Source organism: Drechmeria coniospora, chromosome 02, assembly GCF_001625195.1.
Source record: "Drechmeria coniospora strain ARSEF 6962 chromosome 02, whole genome shotgun sequence".
Classification (NCBI taxonomy): Eukaryota; Fungi; Ascomycota; class Sordariomycetes; order Hypocreales; family Ophiocordycipitaceae; genus Drechmeria; species Drechmeria coniospora.
Window position 1 is genome coordinate 289,468 of NC_054390.1, and position 21,681 is coordinate 311,148.

The 21,681-nt window shown below is 58.8% G+C and overlaps 5 protein-coding genes across 5 annotated transcripts; 1 reads left to right on the plus strand and 4 right to left on the minus strand.

Annotated features, from left to right (window-relative positions):
* Window positions 1-739: 739 nt before the first annotated feature.
* Window positions 740-1,789, minus strand: DCS_03360 (uncharacterized protein; the record flags this gene model as incomplete). Its single annotated transcript, XM_040800679.1, has 1 exon — window positions 740-1,789. The coding sequence occupies one exon, from the start codon at window positions 1,787-1,789 to the stop codon at window positions 740-742; it is 1,050 nt and encodes a 349-aa protein (XP_040655712.1).
* Window positions 1,790-7,997: 6,208 nt separating this feature from the next.
* Window positions 7,998-9,607, minus strand: DCS_03361 (cytochrome P450 alkane hydroxylase; the record flags this gene model as incomplete). Its single annotated transcript, XM_040800680.1, has 5 exons — window positions 7,998-8,146; window positions 8,197-8,460; window positions 8,520-8,956; window positions 9,005-9,073; window positions 9,138-9,607. The coding sequence occupies 5 exons, from the start codon at window positions 9,605-9,607 to the stop codon at window positions 7,998-8,000; spliced, it is 1,389 nt and encodes a 462-aa protein (XP_040655713.1).
* Window positions 9,608-11,100: 1,493 nt separating this feature from the next.
* DCS_03362 (putative arginosuccinate synthetase) lies at window positions 11,101-13,796 on the minus strand (the record flags this gene model as incomplete). Its single annotated transcript, XM_040800681.1, has 25 exons — window positions 11,101-11,139; window positions 11,189-11,227; window positions 11,284-11,415; window positions 11,469-11,494; window positions 11,544-11,650; window positions 11,703-11,757; window positions 11,812-11,840; window positions 11,905-11,921; window positions 11,978-12,149; window positions 12,204-12,250; window positions 12,391-12,422; window positions 12,478-12,514; window positions 12,566-12,596; window positions 12,659-12,705; window positions 12,800-12,809; window positions 12,867-12,877; window positions 12,944-12,968; window positions 13,028-13,088; window positions 13,140-13,170; window positions 13,227-13,254; window positions 13,306-13,339; window positions 13,410-13,433; window positions 13,495-13,550; window positions 13,612-13,677; window positions 13,765-13,796. 25 exons carry the CDS (start codon window positions 13,794-13,796, stop codon window positions 11,101-11,103), a joined length of 1,188 nt encoding a protein of 395 aa, XP_040655714.1.
* Window positions 13,797-15,879: 2,083 nt separating this feature from the next.
* On the plus strand, window positions 15,880-19,860 carry DCS_03363 (OPT oligopeptide transporter family; the record flags this gene model as incomplete). The annotated part of the gene is made up of 1 exon (XM_040800682.1): window positions 15,880-19,860. The coding sequence occupies one exon, from the start codon at window positions 15,880-15,882 to the stop codon at window positions 19,858-19,860; it is 3,981 nt and encodes a 1,326-aa protein (XP_040655715.1).
* A 1,138-nt stretch (window positions 19,861-20,998) lies between these two features.
* DCS_03364 (uncharacterized protein) lies at window positions 20,999-21,503 on the minus strand (the record flags this gene model as incomplete). The annotated part of the gene is made up of 2 exons (XM_040800683.1): window positions 20,999-21,277; window positions 21,348-21,503. The coding sequence occupies 2 exons, from the start codon at window positions 21,501-21,503 to the stop codon at window positions 20,999-21,001; spliced, it is 435 nt and encodes a 144-aa protein (XP_040655716.1).
* Between the last annotated feature and the right edge of the window lie 178 nt (window positions 21,504-21,681).

Genomic DNA, 21,681 nt, shown 5'->3' on the forward strand with positions numbered 1-21,681 from the left:
GGCTTGAGAAGATTATATAGAAGCCGTTTGGTCCAGAAGACGGTAAAGAGCATCTAGGAAAGTAGAATAGCGAGGGAGTATAAAGAGCATCTAGGAAAGTAGGAATCGCGAGGGAGTTGGTATGCCTATGGCATACATGCTGTGCGAAACGCGACATGATGACACCTAGAAGCTGCAGGCTGCGGCAGGGTTATGCAAATAAAGCATCCAGTCTTGAGATGGCACTAGTTGTCGCAGCCAAACGACGAGGCAGGAGTATTTCTTGGACAAAAGATGACGCAACAGAAGTGTATACGGACCATTTCCGTCCCGTCTAGACGTGCCAGGGGTAGGTGCACAAAGGCATCGTAAATGCATGTGAACTAGACTGCCCATTCAGCAAAGCACGTTCCAGAACTGCTCGACAAACTGAGAGGGGCCAAGGCACATTGGTGAGGAGCGAGACGGTGCTGTCATCAACGACGAGCCCATGCATCGATACATGATTCTCCATTTTTTGCTTTCTCTCCTTCCGTACATGGATGGTATCACGTGAGATGAAAAACAAGACAAAGGAAAGATGTGTCGAGGAAAAGCCAAGTTCGCCATGGTCGTTTGTGACGACGCGAAATGCATGCATGCTCGTGACAAAATTTCAAACGCCAATGCCCATACGCCGCTTCCGTGTCAAGAAAGAAAAAAAAAACCAGTCGAAAGTAGAGGCAAGGGAAAGGAGCGCGGCGACATGTGCCTGTGGCCATCACTCCCATCGGTAGACGCCGTCGTCGTAGAGCACGCGGTGGCGGCGGCTGCCCGGTCCGACCGTGGCCCTTCGTCGCGGCACCGCCCTCTCGCGGAGATTGGCCCGGCGCGCCAGCTCCTCCTCCCGGCGTCTCTCGCGGTCGTCGAGCCGGCCGAGGGAAGCCATCAGCTCGGCCTCACGGTCCCGGCCTTCCCGGGCGGCAAACGAGGAGGCACGTCTCGGCATCGACGGCATCGGCACGGCCGGACGGCTCGCAATCTCGGCGTTGGCCTCGGCGATGCGCTGGCGAGCGCGATCGTCGGGAATCACCCTCTCGCAGGCTTCCCTATCCTCGGCCTGGCGCTTCCGACGCTCCTGGCGGATGGCCTCGCGCTCGCGCCGCCGTTGCCGTGCGTCGTCCTCGGCGGCGCCAAACGATGGCCGGCCCTGCGTGGCCGCCGACGGGTGTCGAGAGTGCTTGCCCCGCGGGCCGTCGACCACCTCGACGTGGGGTCGCGGACGCTCGTCGACGATGACGGGTCTTCTCGAGTGCGACTCGCGCGGCACCGCTTCGACGATGTGCGGCGATAGCACGGGCGACGAGGGGGCCGTGTGAGGAAAGCTGAAGACCTGGGGCGGCGTGCTGGGCGTCGGCGGGTTTTCAACCACCACGATGCGCTCCCGGCGCGCGTGGCGGTCGCGCTCCCGGCGGTTGATGTCGAGAACGCGCTGGCCGTTGACGTAGACGCCGGGAGGCCGCCGGCCGCACGGGGAGCTGCGGCGGGACCGGTCCGATTCGTCGGCCGACCGACGGTTGGGCGTTCTCGAACGCCGCCTGAACGACGGCGCCGGAGGGAAGCACCCGAGGAAGGACGACGGGAGCGGGGCGGATGCCTGGAAGGACGACGGGGTGCCGTCGGGGTACTGCACGTACTGGGCCGAGTGCCGGAGGAGGACGTTGTCGCCGCAGACCTGGCCGTGGCGGGAAGCGTGGCAGAGGACCGGCCGACAGGCCTGCTCGACGCGGCCGTCGGGGTAGCTGTAGGTGCAGACGTGCGTGGTGCACATGGTCAGGCTGATGGCCGGGCGGCGAGGCGAGGGTGCTGGACGCGGCGAGGCGTCAACGGGCCGACGTCTGATGACGGGGACGGCACAAGATGCAAAGGTCAGGCTGGTGGCCGGGCGGCGAGACGAGGGTGCCGGAGTCAATGGCCCGGCGTCTGATGACGGGGACGGCGCGAGATGCAAAAGTCAGGCTGATGGCCGGGCGGCGAGGCGTCAACGGGCCGACGTCTGATGACGGGGACGGCACGAGATGCAAAGGTCAGGCTGATGGCCGGGCGGCGAGGCGAGGGTGCTGGAGTCAATGGCCCGCCGTCTGATGACGGGGACGGCACGAGTTGCAAAAGTCAGGCTGATGGCTGGGCGGCGAGACGAGGGTGCTGGACGCGGCCAGGCGTCAACGGCGCGGCGTCTGATGACGGGAACGGCACGAGAATCGACAGATGGGCGGGAGAGGACAGAGCCGCTATCGACGGCGGCCGGGCGAGAAAAAGGCAACGTGACGATGGAAAGGTGGTCGTTGGTGTTGCTTGCGGGCGGGGGAAGCAAGTGTCGTCGATGGCGGCTTATTGCTTTGCCACTGTGCCACCTCGTCGTCGGCCGGTTCCCTCGCGTGTCTTGAGAGGAGAATGAGCCAAGGAGAGGGCAAGATGGATCGATGTGTAGAGGGTTGAGTCGGAGGGAGAAAAGGTGGACATGGCGAGAGGCATGGTCGAGGTTAAGTACGATGTGTGCGCGTGTAAGTGGAAGGCAGCACGGAGTACATGTGTACGCTGTCGATGCATGGCAAGTACTGTACATGAACGGCAAGAGGTACGGAGCTCTTGGACGTGGCGCCGATGACTGCTTGCACGGCCACTCGTGCTGTACAGGTACCTGCGAGGCCGGGGCAGCAGGCCGGACGGAAAGTGGCCGGCCAGGCCAGCGCCAAGTATCTGTACTTGCCGCCACTACCACGGGATGGCAAGCACCGTGGCGTTGGACGGCGCCATTGGCCGGCAGCGCCTCCGCCCCCCCACCCTCGCCACCCTTTCACTTCCGTTGCACTTTCCCTTCCACGTCCCTTGCCACTTCCCCTTCCACTTCCCTGCCCATGGTCCCACTTGCCTTGCCTCTCCTCGCCACAGCCGACGAGCGGCCGTGGCACATGCTGGGCCTGACCAGGGTAGATGCCGTTAGCGAGCCGCGGCGACGACGGGAGAGGTCCCTAACGCGCTGTACATGTACTTGCTTGCCTGTGGCGCACCTGCAAGTGCTTGCGAGTGCAAGTACAGTACGGAGCACCGTGGCCTCGCTCGCCTTGGTTGGTTCCGATCCATCAAGCCATCGATGTGCCTTGCTTGCGCCGTAGTTGCACAGTCGGTGTAATTACTCTGTACCGCACAGGTGCCCTAATTATTACTAGATACTCTGTATCAGAGTGCCTTCTGTAAGTGTACTTGCGGCGCACCCACACACCACCTACCGGCTTACCCCCCTGTCGAGGTGCCCCGGCTAGCAGGCCCCCTGGCGCTGGCACCCCTGCAGCTTGCTTGCTCGTGCCCCCGTGCCACCGCCGCACCCGCCAGGGCTCTCGTTTCTGCCTGGCCGGGCAGCCTCGTCATGCCGGCGGGCGACAGGCGAGGGCGTGCGACGGGCCCATCCGCCGATGACTCCCGTCGCCGGCGCAGCGGGGAGCGTGGTGCCGATGGCGCTGCGGCTGAGTGAGCGTCACAGAGGCCCAGCGGCGGGTGCGGCCCTGCCGGCGACGATGGGCGTGCACGGGGGGGGGGGGGCGCGGCGCGACGGGGAGGGCATCGTGTCGTGGACCGAAATCCACGACGACGGACGGCACGACGAGTCGTCCTCTCTCTCCCCGACTATGGCCCCGGTCAGAGGAGGGAGCCGGTTCGAAACGGGCGCACACGCCTGGGTCGCCGATTCGGAGGCCTCGCTGCCGACCTCGTCGCCGTCGACTTGCCTCGTCGTTGCCTGCCTGCTGGTCCCCTGGGGGGGGTCGGCGCCAATGCACAGGCACCACCTTGGCAGCCAGCGGCGGCCGTAAGTACCTGGTACGCAGCGACCTCGCCGTCGCCGGTGTGGCCGTCGCGCAAAGTCCTCCCCGCACGTCGTACCGTGTACTTGCTTGCCTCGATGCGAGGACCGGCGCGAGCACCGACGGAGCATTGCACGCCAGCACCGCACGGAACGTGCTGTTCGTCCTTTAGTGCTCGAGCACCCACCAAGGCACCACTGTAGGTGGTGGGCACTAGGTGGTGGTGATCAATGTACGGCGCACGCTTCGGTGCTCTGCATACGCTGGTTGGTGGTGCCTTGGCCCACGACGCCCACGCCCACGCCCACGCCCACGCGCCCGCGCCCACCACGGCGCCTGGCATCGGTGCTCTGGGCTCCAGCGCTTGCCGCCCCCCTAGGTGCATGCACCGTCGCTGCAGAGGCCCCGGATGCGACCGAGAGTTGGTTGGTGGCCATGTGCCGTGCAAGAAGCCCAAGGCTCGACGGAGTTTCAACCACTGGTGCGAGCGCGAATGTCGACGGCAAATAGATGCAGGTGGTCTCGCTCGCCTTTGTTGGTTCCCATCCATCAAGGCGTCGGCGTGTCTTGCTTCGAGGCCCGCCGTCCAGAGCACCTACAGCAAGCGGCAGGCTTAGGTACCTGTACGTGCTGTAATGATTAGTGCTAGGTACCTACTTAGGTGCCTACTGTTAGTAGTGCTCCGCACCTATCCTATCCCACTCACCTCACCTCTAGGGAACAGTCAATACACGCTACCGAGTGCAGAGCGAGGCTGGGCGTTTCCCCTACAACTACACCTGACACGGAGTCCATGTGTCGCTGCAATTGTGCAGGCGTAGAAGTTTTCTTCCCCCATGTGCCCTCGAGGTTCCTTTGCGCTGCACTCGCCGAACGAGGTACGTCTAGACACTGGCGCGACCGCATGCGCGACGACTCGACATTACTACTAGGTACCTATAGTAGGTGCCTTGTCAGCCATCGCCCGTCCCTGAAGCGGCAGAGGCAGAGCGTAGCGGTCGCGTCACGCAACGACCAGCAGCGATTACATCTGCATGTGCCGTACGGAGCACCGGGTATGTGTACACGCACAGGCAGCAGGTTCGTGCCGTGTACAGAGTGCTCCGTGGCCAGCAGTTGTATTTCGACAGACTTCACGAGCCGACGAGGGACCCAACTGACCAGCCGGTGCTGACTGTACCTGTCGAGTTCCTGCGAGTTCAAGTAGTGCATGTGCATGTTGACTTCCTGCAAGTTCAAGTAGGTGCCTGGCCTTTGGCAGGTGTTCATTGCTTACCAGGTACTCACAAGTGGGTGCTGCTTAGAGTCCTCCGTCGTACTCCGTACTCCTTCAACCATCCGTCGTCGCCAGGGTGCCTGCGCGGACACGTGCCGTCTTTGCTCGCCCGAACCCTGGCACCGAGGTCCTGGGAGCCCATGGTAGGCGGCGACAGTTGCTCTCGGATGGCCCCATGACATCACTGCCTCCTCCACCCGTTCTCGGGACGCGATGCACGTCATGGGAAAATCTTCACAGAGTGTCTCATATGCCGTGTCTGCAAGCATGAGCATGCGTCTGGGGGCAGGCCCATGCTTTGCGACGAGCCCACGCACGTGCTTCCCTGGCCGTCGAGCATGGCGCCGATGCACGCCACCGGCATTGCTCATCGTGTCTCTCGTCGCCCGCACGGGGCAGCCGGGGGCCGTCGGGAAGACCAAACTCGAGCGGATTCCCCTTGGTGATTCGACGCCGCATGACTGGTGACGCATGCCCTCTCGCCCTCCCTTTCCGTGGTGTGTGTTGCGACCTCGCCGTGCCGTCGTTCGGTGGCCGGGACGTGGACCTGGTCGCTCCCCTCGAAGCCTCCAGGCCCTCGGTGTGCATGTCCTCGGTGTGGCCGAAAACGCCTCTCTCGTGGGACGCTCGCGATGATGATGATGACGACGACGAGTCGCGACATCAACCGCCGCTGGCTGCGCCTACCGCCGAGCTAGAGTCCGAGTCGAGTCGAGGCGTGACCTCGAGAGCCCCGGACGCCACGGGTAAGAAGCGTCCGGCGTCGACGCGGGACCCTCAGAGTTTTCGGCATCGTGGCGGGTGCGTTTGTCGACGGCGGCCTCATCCGTTCGTGCTCGAGCCCGAGATAAAAAAAGAAAAAAAGGTCAGACATGCTGGCAGGGTGGTCCGGCCCCCCCCCGGCAGTGAGGCCTCAGGTGTCAGCGCATTCCGTCCGTCTCGTTCCTGCCGTTGGTGGGGCCGGCTGTCGGCATGGGCGAATGTCGGAAGGCTCAGTGGCTGCGCCTTCCGCCCATCTGACGCCGTTCCTCACTGGTGCACCCAGGTGCCGCCCGCAGCATGTACATGACGAGCCTGCGGTACATCGACGAGCCTGCGGCGGTACTTGAACGAGTCGAGGTATGCCATCGTCGCAAAAGTAACTCGCGCCGGGGACGGCCCGGTAAAGGTACTTGCGTGGCGATAGGCACCTTTTCCGCTCCTTGTACCTCGTCCGAGACGTCCAAGTACCGATTGTACAGCCAGTACTTATGCTACGAGACTCGATGGGGGCCAATTGCTTTGTCATCAGCTCGTGGGCAAGGTGTCTTTTCCTGTCTTGCTTCCTGTCTTTTCCTGTCTTGCTTCCTGTCTTTTCCTGTCTTGCTTTCTGTCTTTTCCTGTCCTGCTTTCTGTCTTTGCCTGTCTCGCTTTCTTCCCCCCCCCGGCTGGCCGTCATCCCAAGGCACCAACTGCCACTTCGATTCTCCATCCCTTCTGCGTCACGCTCGTCATCGCCACGTCGTGGGCTCTCTCGCAACCGGAGCCGTCGCCAAAATGTCCGGCAGCCTTCTCGCACCTTGACCGGCGCGTGCCCGATTGTCATGCATTCTAAATACACGCCGCCCCCGAAACGAGACTTGTGCAGCCAACGTTGGGCGATGCTCACCAACTCTTGTGAAACGGCCTCCAAAGACGGCCGGCCTCACTTCTGACGCGCGCGCGTCCCGAGGCCACGCTGCCCGTTCTTGCTACGCAGCGTTTCACATCCGCCAACTTCTGCACGACCTGCATCCTCGCATTCGTTGACCCGTGCCGGCAAGAATCTGGCATGGAATTAAAGTCTTTGCTGTCAACCCACGATGCCCCGTGCTTCTCCCCTTTGCGGCGGCGAGTGGGTGGCCTATCCGCCCCAACAGCCCCCCCTACGTGCCGTGCTTGGATTGTCGAGCTTACCAGTCGAGCGTCTAATTTCCTGCCACTAATTCGGGCGCCCTGCTCCCCCACACCACCCGCTCTCCTCCTCCGCTCTCCTCCGCTCTCCTCCTCTCTCCTCCTCTTCTCTCCTCCTCTCCTCTCCTCCTCCGCTCTCCTCCTCTCCTCCTGGGAGCTGCCTAAACTTCGGACTGTCGGCTGACGTTTGATCGTGCGGCCGACACCATAGGCCGCAAAAGGACGGAGCTGCCAATGGAGTGAAAAGGCTGCTCCGGGCGTGCCTTTCCTGTTGGGCCCTTCATGCTCGGCGACGGCACCTTTCGCTCCAATCGAGCAATGGATCATGGGCGAGCGAGCATCGCCATCATGGTGCTTCCCGTTCCTCGGGCATCCGCCAACGGCGATCGGCAGTATGACGTGTGGCGTACGAAGCCCATGAACGGGATGCAGACTGCCTCAGCGCCGTCATGATCTCCTTGATTCCTCTACACGCGGTCATTCCCACCGACTGTCTGCGCACCACCTCTCCCTCGCCCCCTGCCGATCTAGGGGTATTCGCTCGTCGCCTCTGTCAAAGATCGGAGCGTGGGCACCGCTCTCGCGCTTCGCCAATGTCGAGACCAGATGTGTGCCCGCTTTGGGATATCATCTCACGCACTTGAACACGGCTTGCCTTTAACGTGTACGCAGATGGATTGTCCGCAGACAAGTTCGACGCATGTGTGCAATGCTTGCGGTGGAAATCATGACAGGATCACGCACAGCCATCTATACCTGCTTACGGATATTCCTGCCATTGCGAGGACTGTTACTTTCGAAACCATTCCACCCTTCTCTTCCACTAGGCGGCATCCCTCGGAGGGGGCGCCTTTGCGCAGCGCTCGACAGCTTCTGGCCTTGGCCTTTGCTTTTGCCATGATCCGCGCCTGTGGGGTGCGCATCGAAACAAGGCAAGATTCGTTCACCATTCATTACGAATCGAGCAACGACTACACTTTGGTCATCCAATCGCCCTCAGCCTCGTAGAAAGCAACCGGCACACCGTCGCCCGGACAGCCCACAATGTCCGCCTTGTGATATTGGGCACCCCGGTCTCCCCGGTACTCGACTCTTTCGAACTTTTGCAGCAACCGGACGACTGCAATTGTCAGCATCGGTCGCGAGGAAACAAGGTTGACATCTTCTCACGTGTATAGGCCATCTCCGTCATGGCAAAGTTCTGTCCGATGCAGATCCGGGGTCCGCCGTTGAACGGCACGTACTGCCACGGCCGTGGTGTCCAACGCTCCCACCGCTCGGGGCTGTACACGGCCGGATCGGCAAACTCGTCCGACGCGGCGGGGTACAGGTCACGACGCCGCTGCATGGATATTGTGCTGTAGAAGATGATGTCGCCCGACAGCGTCGTGATGTCTGGCTGCCCCGCCTGGCCCGGCAACGTCGAATCTTCCACTGCATCCGTCAGCCCATCGGAGCGACAAAATCGTCGAGACGACAAGGCCACGGCGTACCGCACGCTCTCACGTTGTAGGGAACCGCGGGGTACAGTCGCAGCGTCTCGTTCAGCGAGTGAGTAATATAGGTCAGCCCTTTGAGATCCTCGTACGACGGCGATCGGTCCGGGCCGATGAGCTCGAGGACCTGGGAGCGAAGCTTCTGCCAGATGGCCGGATGGCCGGACAGCTCGTATACGGTCCAAGACAGCGTCGATGCCGTCGTGTCCCGCCCGGCGAGGAGCACGGCAATGATCTGGTCCCGGATGACCTTGCGGTCGCGAGAAAACAGTGCAATGTTGTGCAGGAAGGTGAATTCCTTGTCCGACTTGGAAAGGTCCTCCAGCTGGCCGGGGGTTAGTCGCAGCGTCGCCTCGATGAAGGGCTCGATGAACTGCTCGATGAACCGGATGCCCTCGCTGTACTTTCTCTTCGGGAGAATCCTCTGGATGGGACTGGGGAGGGGTCAGAAGCTGTCACGCGGCGTGTGGCGGCAAACGTACGACAGTATGGTGAGAATCATTTGCATCCGCTGCACTTCCATAAAGACCGAAGAGAACTCGCCATGGACGCTGTTGAGAAATCGCGTCAGTGGACAAGGTCGCAACCGCAGCGGCAACGCGGCCGTGTACGAACTTGTCAAGAGCCCCGACGCTCTGCCCTAGCAAAAAGTCCGTCGTGACATCCAGCGTCATTCGATAGAAGAGGTCGCAAACATCCACAGTCTGACCGGCAGTTGGCAGTTTGGACACGAGACAATCCGTCCATCGTTCAAAGATGTTCAGATCGCGGATCCGCTCCTTGGTGAACATGGGCCGAATCAGCGCTCGACTGTTGTGCCACAGCTGCCCATCCGTCGTGAATATGCTGTCGCCGAGGAATGGCCGCCATGTGTCGTGAAAGACGGGTCCTTTACCGTACTGCGAAAACTTGCTGGTGAGCAGCGTTTTGATGTGGTCAGGCTCCTTCGTGAAGATGATTCTTCGGCTGCCAAAGGCCAGCTCCGAGGTGTTGGGGCAGCCTCGAGCGTGGTGGGAAAACAAATCTTCAAAGTACTCGAGGAGACGGTTGTTGGCTTGTGCGCGAGCACCCTTGATGGCGATCATCAACGCTATCGGAGCTTAGCTACGTACGCGCAGTCAAGGAGCACGGCTCGTGCTCGATGGCGATGGGCATTACCGCTGAGATAGAAATGGGCGAGGATGGGCGCTCGCACCCCCGGCCGCTTGCTAAGGCGATACCGAAGAACAACTTGCTGACATAGTGAGAAAATTACCAAGAGGCATGGAACTCCAATGACGATGGAATACATGTCCAATGATGGGAGCATATTGCTTGCAATTGCATTCCGCAGTCGAGGCGAGAGATGCGATACACTTGGCGAGATGATGGCCAGGTTCTTCGGCCAACAACGTGCAGCATGTCGCCGGGACATTTCTCTCCTTTTAAAATACGACGCAAACAGAGTTTGCATTCATGCCAATCATCCCAAACCGTTCCTGTGCCGTGTAAGCTTTAATCAAGAGGGTGATGTGCAGACCAAAGCGTCCGTCAGTCTTGTGATTGGCCCCCAGGGTAAGAGAATCGACTCCCATTACCCCGATGATGTAAAGAAGCGTCGACAGTCAGATCAGTATGCGACCTTGACTGTGATCTGCCCGGCGGAGCGGGGAAACAACGGCGCCCGGTCCATGACCGGATGCCATGACTGGATCGTTGCCATGACTCGGGGCGGATGCTTGGACCCTGGTAATCCTCCGAGTCCGTTCAGCATCCCCGGCTTTCACATTCTTTCGCAGTTTGTTCGCTTTTCCATGCATCGGAGAAATCCGCATCCGAGTCAACGCTGCTGCGCCGGTTCAAGTCGTTGGGATCGCGAAATTTTGCAAAGGCTGCACCCCTCATTTCCCAATGAGCCATTTATGGATGATCGGATGACAGGTTGGGGTGGATGCATACAGCTAGTAGTCGCCGTGGATGAAGTATTGTCACATATCGAGAAGCATGGACAGGTCGTTCATCGTAGCGGACCCGCTGGAACGACCTGTTTTGTCTTGGGTTGATGCTCGCCAAGCCGGTTTCGCATCGCGGTTTCGCATCGTCCATATGCCATAGCGTCACCGTGAGAACGAGGTGCAGACTGTCGCATTGTCATCGAAACTCGCACGAGAATGAAAAAAACCGCCCTGGATATGTCAGCTGCGCCAAGACCGATCGCAAGGCGACAAGGCCGACTGCAGCCAGCCTCATCCCAACCGCTCGTGATAATTACCCATCACATATCTGGCCCCATGTTAGCAGGCGATTAATCTCACCCATCGTGTCCATAGCCGACGAAGAATATCAAACCCGGGAGCTGATGGAACTCGAAGAATGAATGGCACGGCACATTCACCATGGAGGGGCAACAACAGCGAACAAGAGTGAGCCAAAGGACTTCCATGTTTCTCTGCAAGAATATAAGGATCTTGAGGATGGGACATCCGCGTGATGAAGATGCTGAAATTGGCTCGGAATTCGACCTAGATGTGGTCCAAGTTCTCGGCAGCTCGGATTTTCTAACCCCAACCTCTTACTCGCGTGCTTCTGAGGTGGCTCCTCAGAGCTCGATGCCAGCCTCAGCCATCTGCATGCCGTACTGCAGTCGAGTGAGCGTCTGCTTCCGCACCGAGGCAAAGGTTGCTTACCTTCTTGAGGCGAATCGCGTTGATGGTGATGAAGCCAGACTATGTAAAACCTGTGAGCAAACCGACATCAACGAGAGCGTCCAACCATGACTTACAGTCTCGGAGGGATCAAAGGTGGTGAGAGAATCCATCGACGCATCCTCCTCCGAGTAGAGCTTCTCCTCCGAGGTACGGCCCAGAACGTAGGCGTTGCCCTTGTACAGGAGGAGGCGAACCTCGCCATTAACCTGGTAATCGGGTCAGCGCACGCGCGCTGTTTCCAGCCAGCTCTCAAACGTACGCGCTCCTGAGAAAAGTCGAGGCTCGCTACAATCAGGTCAGCCGAGTCATTCCTCTACTAACGAGAGCGACATACGCTGCAAGAAGGCCCTTTCGGGCGAAAAGTAGAGGCCGTTGTAGAGCAGCTCGGACCACTGCTTGCTCAAGTTGTCTCGAAGGGAGCGAACACGGCCGTCGAGAACACTGGTGCCATCAGCACAGGCAACAAACGGCGAGGGGTGCTCGCATCACTCACAGGCCCTCGATCGAAATATGAGCAAGGCGAAGGATGGTCATGCACGGGGCGTCATCTATAGATCTGTTAGCAGTTGACATTGGCAGTTCCGAGAGCACCGATGACATACAGCAACCACGGCTCTTGAGGCCGATGAACCTGACAAAGCGTGCAAAGTCAGCTGTGGGAAGACTGTCATTGTTCCCGGCAGTGTCGGCTGTACCTGTTCTCGACAATGTCCTGCCATGACGCGTTAGCCCGAGGGCACGAGGCCCGTTTCCACAGACAAGACTCACGATTCGGCCGATGCCATGCTCCTTGCCGAGAGCATTGAGAAAGTTGAACAGCTCGAGGGAGCCGGTGACGGTCTGCTTGGGAGTCTGAACCTTGACCGGAAGGCCCTTCTCAAAGTGGACAGTGATTTCGAGAGGTGTATCAGGCGCCTTGAGCGGGCTCACGGTGCGGGTCCTGCCGCGTGCTTAGCACGTTCTGTGCCACTCATTCGGGACGGGTTTCGCTTACCACATATCCTCAGGCGGAGAGGTGTTTGGGTCCTCAAGCATGCCGGCCTGTACCTGTCAGTATCAAGGTTTGGGTGCAGGCGCCAGTTCAAAGTACCTCGTAGGAACAATGGGCCAGGTTGTCGTCCATCGAGTACTTATTTTCCATCAGCAACGACATCTGGATCAAAATGCGTCAATGGACCAACCGGCTTCGCGCGAGTCGACGTCACAGGGATGCCTGGAATAATTTAGCACATTTCGCAAATCAGGATGAAACCAACGGTGAGCAGTACCCTTCTCGGCGGCGTAGTCGAGGAGATCGTTGCGTCCCTGTGAGGTCTTGTCAGCCAATGCTTCAACAGTGGCATCGTGAGAACAAACCTGGAAACGCTTATAGAAAAGAGGATCGCGCCTGGGCCAACATTGTCAGCCTACAGCCGGCACTCAAGCTTGGAGGTTGACGGGTCGTCGTACCATGGGGCGATGACCTTGATGGCGGGGTTGATGGTCAAATATGCCAGCTGCTCGAGTTAGTACCCCGAGGACATGCAACTCTCGTCGATTGGGTGTCGAGGAGCGGTGTCTCAGCCGGGTAATACGTGCCTCGAATCGAACCTGATCATTGCTGAGGATGGTGTTAGCCACATCACATCATTTGAGCGTTTCCCAGCACACCGCTCACCCTTTGCCGGTCTACGGTGATGATTAGCCAATCCCAAGTCAAAAAAGAGGCGATTGGGTATCATGCTCAAGACTCACGCAACCGTGGGACACGAAATGGCAACTATACATTCCGTGTTAGCGCGGGCTCATGTTAGGCCGCCCCGAACGTCATGTACGAACCCCTCCTTCTCGGCGGCCTTCATCATGCCACGGGCAATGACGGGCCGAGCCAAGCTGGTACCTGAAATGGCGTTAGCAAGAGTCCAGGCCCTCGTGAACAGGGCATGCTGACCCAAAAGATACTGGTCTTCGTAGATGGCATTCTGCGCTGGTGGCGTAAGTGGGAGACAAGGGATCCAACTGGAGGGGGTCGACGGACGCATTGCACAGCCTTCCAGCACAGCTCCCTGCCATCAAGTCAGCTCGTTGCAGACAGCGGACGGGTTTCGAGGCCGTACTCGACGAAAACCTTGCAAAGGTCATCGATGATCACTATACGATTCGTTCCAAGTTCAGCAACGCTGCGTCATCGACAATCTCGAGTTGGTCAGTCGGGTCGTACTCTTAGTTGCACCGATCTTGAGAGCTGCACTCATCGTGTTAGCGCCGGCGTCATCTACGACGATGGATCAGGGAGGGGACCTCACCCTTGGCCTCCACGGCAGCCCAGTCTTCCTCCTGACCAACATTGGCCAGGTAGCAGCTTGGAAGGTGTCAGCATAGCTTCCTTTGGTCCGAGTAGAAGAAGCGGGCTGGCTACTGACACAACTTCGTAATCCTGCTCGAGCAGCCAAGCCAAGATGGTGCTCGTGTCGAGTCCACCGGAGTAGCTAAAGTACGATTAGTCGGAGCAACAAAGACACGCCAATAACGTCGACGGTCCATCATGACGCCGGGCGGGGTTCCGTCAGACTCACGCCAAGCACACCTTGCCCTTGCTGCCGGCCATTGTGATGAAGTTTAAGCTGTCGGGTGGTTGGATCGGAGAGGTTGATTCGGACGCCACGGTCAGGATCGAGGTCAGTCGGTATCGAGCGAGTGATTACCAGAGGTGAAAGCAAGCAGACTTTTTTTCGTGATGCTGGCTGGAGTGGAGGAGGGAGCGGAGGGGGTGCATCCGGCTTCGCAGTGAGGGGAAGAGTCATTGGCCGCTAAGATAAGGTGACAGGTACGCAGATAAAGCGGCAAGTAAAACAAAGTACCCTATATTACGCCAAGCTACCTGCGTCGCTATCGCGGGGTTAGCAGGTACTCGGTTGGTACGTAGGAATTGCTCACGGCTGATGTGTGGCGCTAAAAATTCCTACTTCGGTAGTCGCACCGCCACAAACCACCACAAGCCGCCATTGTTGGTGAAGCCAGTGCGGGATGAGGAACAGCAAGTACAAGTACAATGGTCGTGGCCACAACAGGCACCCGGTCAAGTTCCCGTACCCACCCATGCACCTGCCGGAACCTAGGCAGCACTTGCATGGCCCTTCAAGGTACCTAAATTTGAGCACATCATCACTGTCCTAATCGACCGCAGTAGGTACCCTGCATCACGGCGGATGTATGCACCATGTAGTAGCCTGGTGGTGCGGAAGTACAGGCTACATGCTGCGTAATGAGTTGCTAGTACAAGTACTTGAACTAGGTAGGGCCAGGTTGACGACGAGTGACTGGTCCTGACTGGACTTGCAAACGTTCACCGCAAGTCTGCAGCAGCTTTGCCATGCTCCCCGACCACTGCATCATCAATCTTTTGCCAATTCCCATCTCTGGCTGCTGTGTTGGCAGTCTTCGCCGTGCGGAGGAGCTCGCTATGGGTGTCTTGCCGCATTTCCCCCTTCGCCGGCCGAGGCCGAATCCGATTGTCTCGCCGCGTCGTCGTCCAAGCCGTCTCGGATATATCCTCGAGTCACGATGCCATCAGGTTCCCGACGCACGTTGCGGCACGTCATCGAGACCCGCGAGGGGCAGGTCGAATCGCAGGCCTCGTTTTCTCCATGCCCTAGCAGCATCACGATGCCGCAAGAATCAGACACACAAGTGGATGACCAGCCATGGCGTGTCGTGGTGTTGCCGTTAGGCTGCCGCCGTCGCCTAGATCACATGGAGCTCTTGCGCTCTCTCGATGACGGCTGGGTGGGCCATCGGACATCAATGGCTGCCTGCCGATTTCGTTGCACAACTTGGTAACTGTCACATCATTTCCATCGGTTCACCTAACTGTAGAAGCTTGTTGATGCATTCCGAGGCATGCATCGGAAGCTTGAATGAGGAACTCGACACGCACCAGCCTACGTAGAAGCGCTTCCCGTGGCGAATGCGAGTTACTACCACCACCGGCTATGACCAAAAACGAGATTCTTTTCTTGTCGTCACTGTCAACTCGCAATGCTGCCATGCGAAATGCCCACACCCGCGGCCGTTGCGTCGTGCTGGAAAGACAGCCACCAAGGCCAAGCTCACGGCAGCAATATACGAAGCAAACCTTAAAGTCGAGCAGCGTACATCAGTTCCTCGCATTACTGTGCATATGCAGTTATGTAAACCTGCTTGTACTCCGTACAGTACGAGGCTCCGGCTCGGGGCACGTTTCCGCCGCAAGGGTCGTGTACGACTGCAATCAACCATTCTGCCTACGATCCGTCTGCAATGACAGTTGCCCGATGATGCCTTGAGCCTAAGGTTTCGATTGGTAGAGCAGTGTGCGGAAACTCAAACATTCCCCATGGGCCTACGCACTGATTTGCATCACCATACATTGCAGTTTGCACCTCTCCTCAATCCATTAATAATACAACCCACACGACTACGAACCACATTTGACGTGTGCAGCCACACGAAAGCAGCACACGCAGCTGATACAATCCGCAACAGTATTGCCAAGCCGTTAGACCATTACATTTCCACCATCTTCTTGGAGAGAGATAGCTTGCAAGAGAACCAATTCCCTCCTCCAAGTTGCAGACATAAAAGCGCCTATCGGCGGGCCGTCCATGGCGCCTGGCAACAGACAGTATACAACGCCTGGCAACAGGCCAGCCATGGCGCCCGGCAACAGACCGTATATGGGGCCTGGCGATAGGCCAGCAACAGGGCCTAACAACAGACAGGCCATGGCTCCTGGAAACAGACAGGCCGTGGCGCCCGGCAACAGACAGGCCATGGCACCTGGCAACAGACAGACCATAGCGCCTGGCAACAGACAGGCCACGGCTCCTGGCAACAGACAGGATATGGCTCCTGGCAATAGATCGGCCATGGCTCCTGGCAACAGACAGATGGCGCCAGGCAACAGACAGGCCATGGCTGCTGGCAACAGACAGGATATGGCTCCTGGCAACAGGCAGGAGATGGCGCCAGGCAACAGACAGGATAGGGCGTCTCGCAACAGACAGGATATGGATCCTCGCAACAGACAGGATATGGCTCCTGGCAACAGGCAGGATAGGGACCCTCGCAACAGACAGGATACGGATCCTCGCAACAGACAGGATATGGCTCCTGGCAACAGGCAGGATAGGGATCCTCGCAACAGACAGGATATGGATCCTCGCAACAGACAGGATATGGCTCCTGGCAACAGGCAGGATAGGGACCCTCGCAACAGACAGGATATGGCGCCAGGCAACAGACAGGATAGGGCGTCTCGCAACAGACAGGAGATGGATCCTCGCAACAGACAGGATGTGGCTCCTGGCAACAGGCAAGATAGGGACCCTCGCAACAGACAAGATGTGGCTCCTGGCAACAGGCAAGATAGGGACCCTCGCAACAGACAGGAGATGGATCCTCGCAACAGACAGGATGTGGCTCCTGGCAACAGGCAAGATAGGGACCCTCGCAACAGACAGGATGTGGCTCCTGGCAACAGGCAGGATAGGGACCCTCGCAACAGACAGGATATGGCACCTGGCAACAGGCAGGATAGGGACCCTCGCAACAGACAGGATACGGATCCTCGCAACAGACAGGATGTGGCTCCTGGCAACAGGCAGGATAGGGACCCTCGCAACAGACAGGATATGGCTCCTGGCAACAGGCAGGATAGGGACCCTCGCAACAGACAGGATACGGATCCTCGCAACAGACAGGATGTGGCTCCTGGCAACAGGCAGGATAGGGACCCTCGCAACAGACAGGATACGGATCCTCGCAACAGACAGGCCATGCCTCCTAGCAGCAGACAGGATATGCCTCCTGGCAACAGGCAGGATAGGGACCCTCGCAACAGACAGGATACGGATCCTCGCAACAGACAGGCCATGCCTCCTAGCAGCAGACAGGATATGCCTCCTGGCAACAGACAGGCCATGGCCCCTGGAAACAGACAGGCCATGCCTCCCGAGAACAGACAGTCAATGGCGCCTGGCAACAGATCATCTACCATGCCGGAGAATAGGCCAGCTACAACACGTGAGACCAGACCATCTGTGGTGCGTGGCAATGGGCCAGCCTTGGCGCGCGGCAACAAATCATCTTCAATGTTTGGCAAGAGGGCATACATGGCGCCTCGCCATTATTCTTCAAGCCTCACCTCCAACGTGGACATGTTCAATATCAGAAATCCATCCATGATTTCGACAACGTCACAGAAGAACACTACCATAGCTTCCTTGGAGCAGTTCGTCGACATGCACAAACACGATCCAAACTTTCCGCAAGATATCCTCATACGGGCTCGTCAATTTCTGGAGGAGAGACGGTCAGTTCCTCTTGATGGTGAAATCGACATCGAGTCTGCTCAATTCATTCTGGATTCTTTCGAAGATTTCAAGCAGCTCGCCATACACAGCTCCCCCTACCGGGAAGTCCGCGCCGTCGTGGACAACGTCGACGACCCGCTGCTTCCCGTCGGCACCTTCCGAGCACTCTTCATTGGCACGCTCTTTTCCATCCTGGGCACCGCCCTCCAGCAGCTGTTCTCGTTGCGGATGCCGAGCATAAATGTGTCGACCTACATGGTTCAGGTGCTCTCGATGCCGCTCGGCATGGCCATGGCCCGATGGATGCCGGCGCACGAGTTTTCCTTGGCCGGTTGGAAATTCACGCTCAACCCGGGTCCCTTTAACCAGAAAGAACACCTTCTCGTCGTCATGATGGCAAATGTGTCGTTTGAGGGAGCGGCTTCCGGTGCCTACGTCGTCAGGATCATCCAGCTTCTGAAGCTCGATCGCTTCTACGGCGAGCGAGTCCTGTCCGCCAACCTCCCCTGGCAGTTCATCACCCTCCTCGCCAGTCAGTTCATCGGGTACGGCTGTGCAGGACTGACGCGCCGCTTCCTCGTCTACCCTCCCGCCATGATATGGCAGAAGCCGCTCGCGAACATGGCCGTCACGAAGGCCTTGTTCGCCGACGAGGAACAGGCGGAGACGTTGCCCGCCGTCCGAGGCTGGTCCATGACGCGCCTCCGGTTTTTCCTCATCTGCTTCGGCGCCATGTTCGCCTGGTTCTGGGTTCCCAACTACCTCTTCGATGGCCTCGCCTTGTTCAACTGGCCGACCTGGTTCTCCCCCGGCAACGTCACCCTCGCGCTCATCGCCGGCAGCACGTGCGGTCTCGGCCTGAACCCGGTGCCGACGCTGGACTGGAACATTGCCGCCCATCTCAAGGACCCCATCGTGACGCCCCTCTTCAGCCTCATGAACTACGCCGCCGGCATGGCCGTCGTCGGCTTCGTCGCGGCGCCCATCATGTACATGAAAAATGTCGGGAACGCAGGCTACCTGCCCATCAACAGCAACAAGGTGTACGACAACACGGCACAGCCCTACGACGTCCGCCGCATCCTGAACGACGACCTGACGATCAACGAGACGGCCTACCGCAACTACAGCGTGCCGTGGCTGTCGACGACGCAGGTGCTCAACCTCGCGGCCGCCTTCGCCATGTACGTCGCACTTCCAATCTACATCGGGCTCTGGTACGGCCGAGACATCGTAAAGAGGCTGCGCTCCATCCTGAAGCGGCAAAGGCGGGAGGAGCAATTCAACGACGTTCACAACCGGCTCATGTCTGCCTATCCAGAGTGCCCCAGCTGTTGGTACCTTGCGCTGCTCGCCATCTCCATCCTGCTGGCCTGCCTGTCCGTCAGCCAGTGGCCGACGGACACGCCCGTCTGGGCCATCTGGGTGGCCGTCAGCTTCACCCTGGTGCTGCAGATCCCCGTCGGCATGCTCGCAGCCATGACGAATGTCGAGATTCCGGTGAGCATCCTTTCGATGGTCGTGGGCGGCTACGTCCTCGAGGGCAAGGTGATTCCGAACCTCATCTTCCGCATGTTCAGCTTCATGTCGACGTCGCAGTCGCTCAACTTTGTGAGCAACTTGAAAATCGCCCACTACGCCAAGATACCGCCTCGCTGCGCCTTCAAGGCCCAGGTCTACGCGACTCTGATCGCCGGAATCGTTGCGCTCGGGGTCAACAACTGGGCGCTGGACAAGATCGACGGCGTCTGCGTCGAAGGACAGCGGCAGGGGTTCACCTGTCCGCAGGCGCATGCCCACTTCTCGTCGTCCTTGCTGTGGTTCGTCGTGGGACCTCGGCGACTGTTTGGAAATGGCGGTCCATACAGGGCCATAACCTACTTCATCCCCCTCGGCGTCGTTCTTCCCGTCGTCGTCTACCTTGCCGCAAGAAGGTGGCCGATGTCTTGGTGGCGCAAGGTCAACGTACCGATCTTCCTCGCCGGGCCCATGGTATTTGCACCTTATAACTGGTCGTACATGCAAGGCGCCGTCGTCATTGCCATCTTCTTCAACTTCTTCGTCAGGAGGCGGTACACGGCATGGTGGGAGAGGTACGCATACGTCATGTCCGGTTCGTTCATGACCGCCATCGGCATCGCGAGTCTCATCATTTTTTTGGCGTTGCAGAGGAGGAATATTCGTCTTGATTGGTGGGGAAACACCATCTCTCACAGCGGAATTGACCAGGGCGGTTGGAAGGACGATCAAGGACAGACGGTGCGATGCGCCAATCTGAAGCTTCCAGCAAGCGGTCGTTTTCCTTCTGGGTTCAGATAATGGGCCGCGGAGCTCGAGTAGATGCCGCATTCGATCTGCATGCCGCCAGCGAGGGTAGGGCGATGACACTGTTCCGCGATATCATGATCGGTTGCCATATAGGGTTGGGTCTGACGGGAGATTTGCTCCGCCGACATTCCGACGTCAAGGGGTGATGCTCCACCATGGAGAAGCGGTGATGCTCTACCATGGAGTATGACAGGTGCCTCTTTCACTTGCGACCAAATGCATGCCAACCTTGCGCTGGACAGCAAGCTAGTAGGACGGAAACGATGATTGTAATAGCTTCAAGGTAATAATAGCACCCTAGGCAGTCATGTCAACCATATTATCAAGCGTGGCAGCGCTATGTAACCAGCTTTGTACATCTGAAAGCAACAGGCCAGGTAGGATTTGAACGAGACGAGCATACGCGGGCATCTCCTTTACATTCACGACCTCATCGCCTCCTGGAAACTGTAGAACGTCTACCTTGACCGTCATGTGCTCGCACTCCGGGAGTCCCTTGATTGGAGCACAAAGCACAAAGAATGCAGACAAACTTTCTCGTAGGATTGGTGGGGATGTCGTTTGATGAGTGCGGCCTGCTGTCGTGCTGTTTTCCAGAGACCCGATCGACTTGGTCAACTCCTCTCCACTCCTGGCCTTTACCCTTTTCACTTCCTTGTTGTCAATCTCGGCCCCTTGTGCGGAGCAGGTATGGTTTGCTTCCGCCGGGATTCCTCAAGCCCATCGACGCAGACCTCACCGTCGCGGACAAGCTGCGGCGCTCTTCGCACTGAGCCCTGGATTCGTGCGGCCGACGTCGGATTCCACTGAATTCGTGCCGAATCTTTCTGATCTTGTTGGTCACGTCTGCATACTACTTCCTGGCCATCACCCCTGCCCTTCTGCGGCCGCTTTGCTTCCAGGCAACGGCCAAAGATCCCATGGCAGTCAGTCCGGCCCTGGATCTCGCATGTTGCGCCGCCGAATCCGTTGGGAGAGAACAGTTCCGTAGAGATGCAGCATATAGTCTACCGCGGCCCAGACGACGAATAAAGATCGCCAAATCCTTGGCATGTTAGCATCGCTCGCACCTAGAGGATGTTTATTCGTCGGAAGATGCCTGTGCCAAGTGTCGTGTCGAGAGGATGGCTTACATGACGGAGGCCAGCGTCCACATGCACGCCATCAACATGGCTTGCCTGCTGTAATAGGGTCGGACCGGAGAAGAGTCGGCCAGGGGCTCACCGGCGTCGATTTCGTCCGTTTCCTGCAACTTGGCGAGTCTGATGAGGACGCCGCCGCCGACGCAGACACAGAGGGAGACGAGATCGTGAAAGGTGGCCCGGGTGGGGGAGAGGATGGGAAAGTCGGAGCCGCCGCTGGTGAGAGCGACAATCTGCCAACTGTCCGTGATGAGAGAGACGGTAGCCTGCAGTTGGTCCGTCAGTTCATGGTTGCTCCAGCCCACGCGGCGGCACGACGCGGAGCGAAAGTCTCACCCCCAGGATGCCCGACACGGCGGCTCCGGATAGGTCGGACCATTGGCTCGCAAGAAAGGAGAGTACGACGATGGCGATGAGCGACGTCAACCAGCCGAGTGCGCGACTAAGAACCCGGCACAAGATTGGCCAAGGGGGAAAGCGGCAGGAGGCCATGGTACCTCGGAGCGCGCAGCGGGTGGACTGAAGTGGTGGCGATGCCTGGGTGGGAGCCGAGGGACGTCGGCGATGGTGCTCATGCAGTTGCTGTCTATCCTCGAGGCGTCAGGTCATGCTGAAATGGACAGGTTCCGAACGGTTAGTATGCGTTTCCTTGGGGGGGGGGGGATTGCCA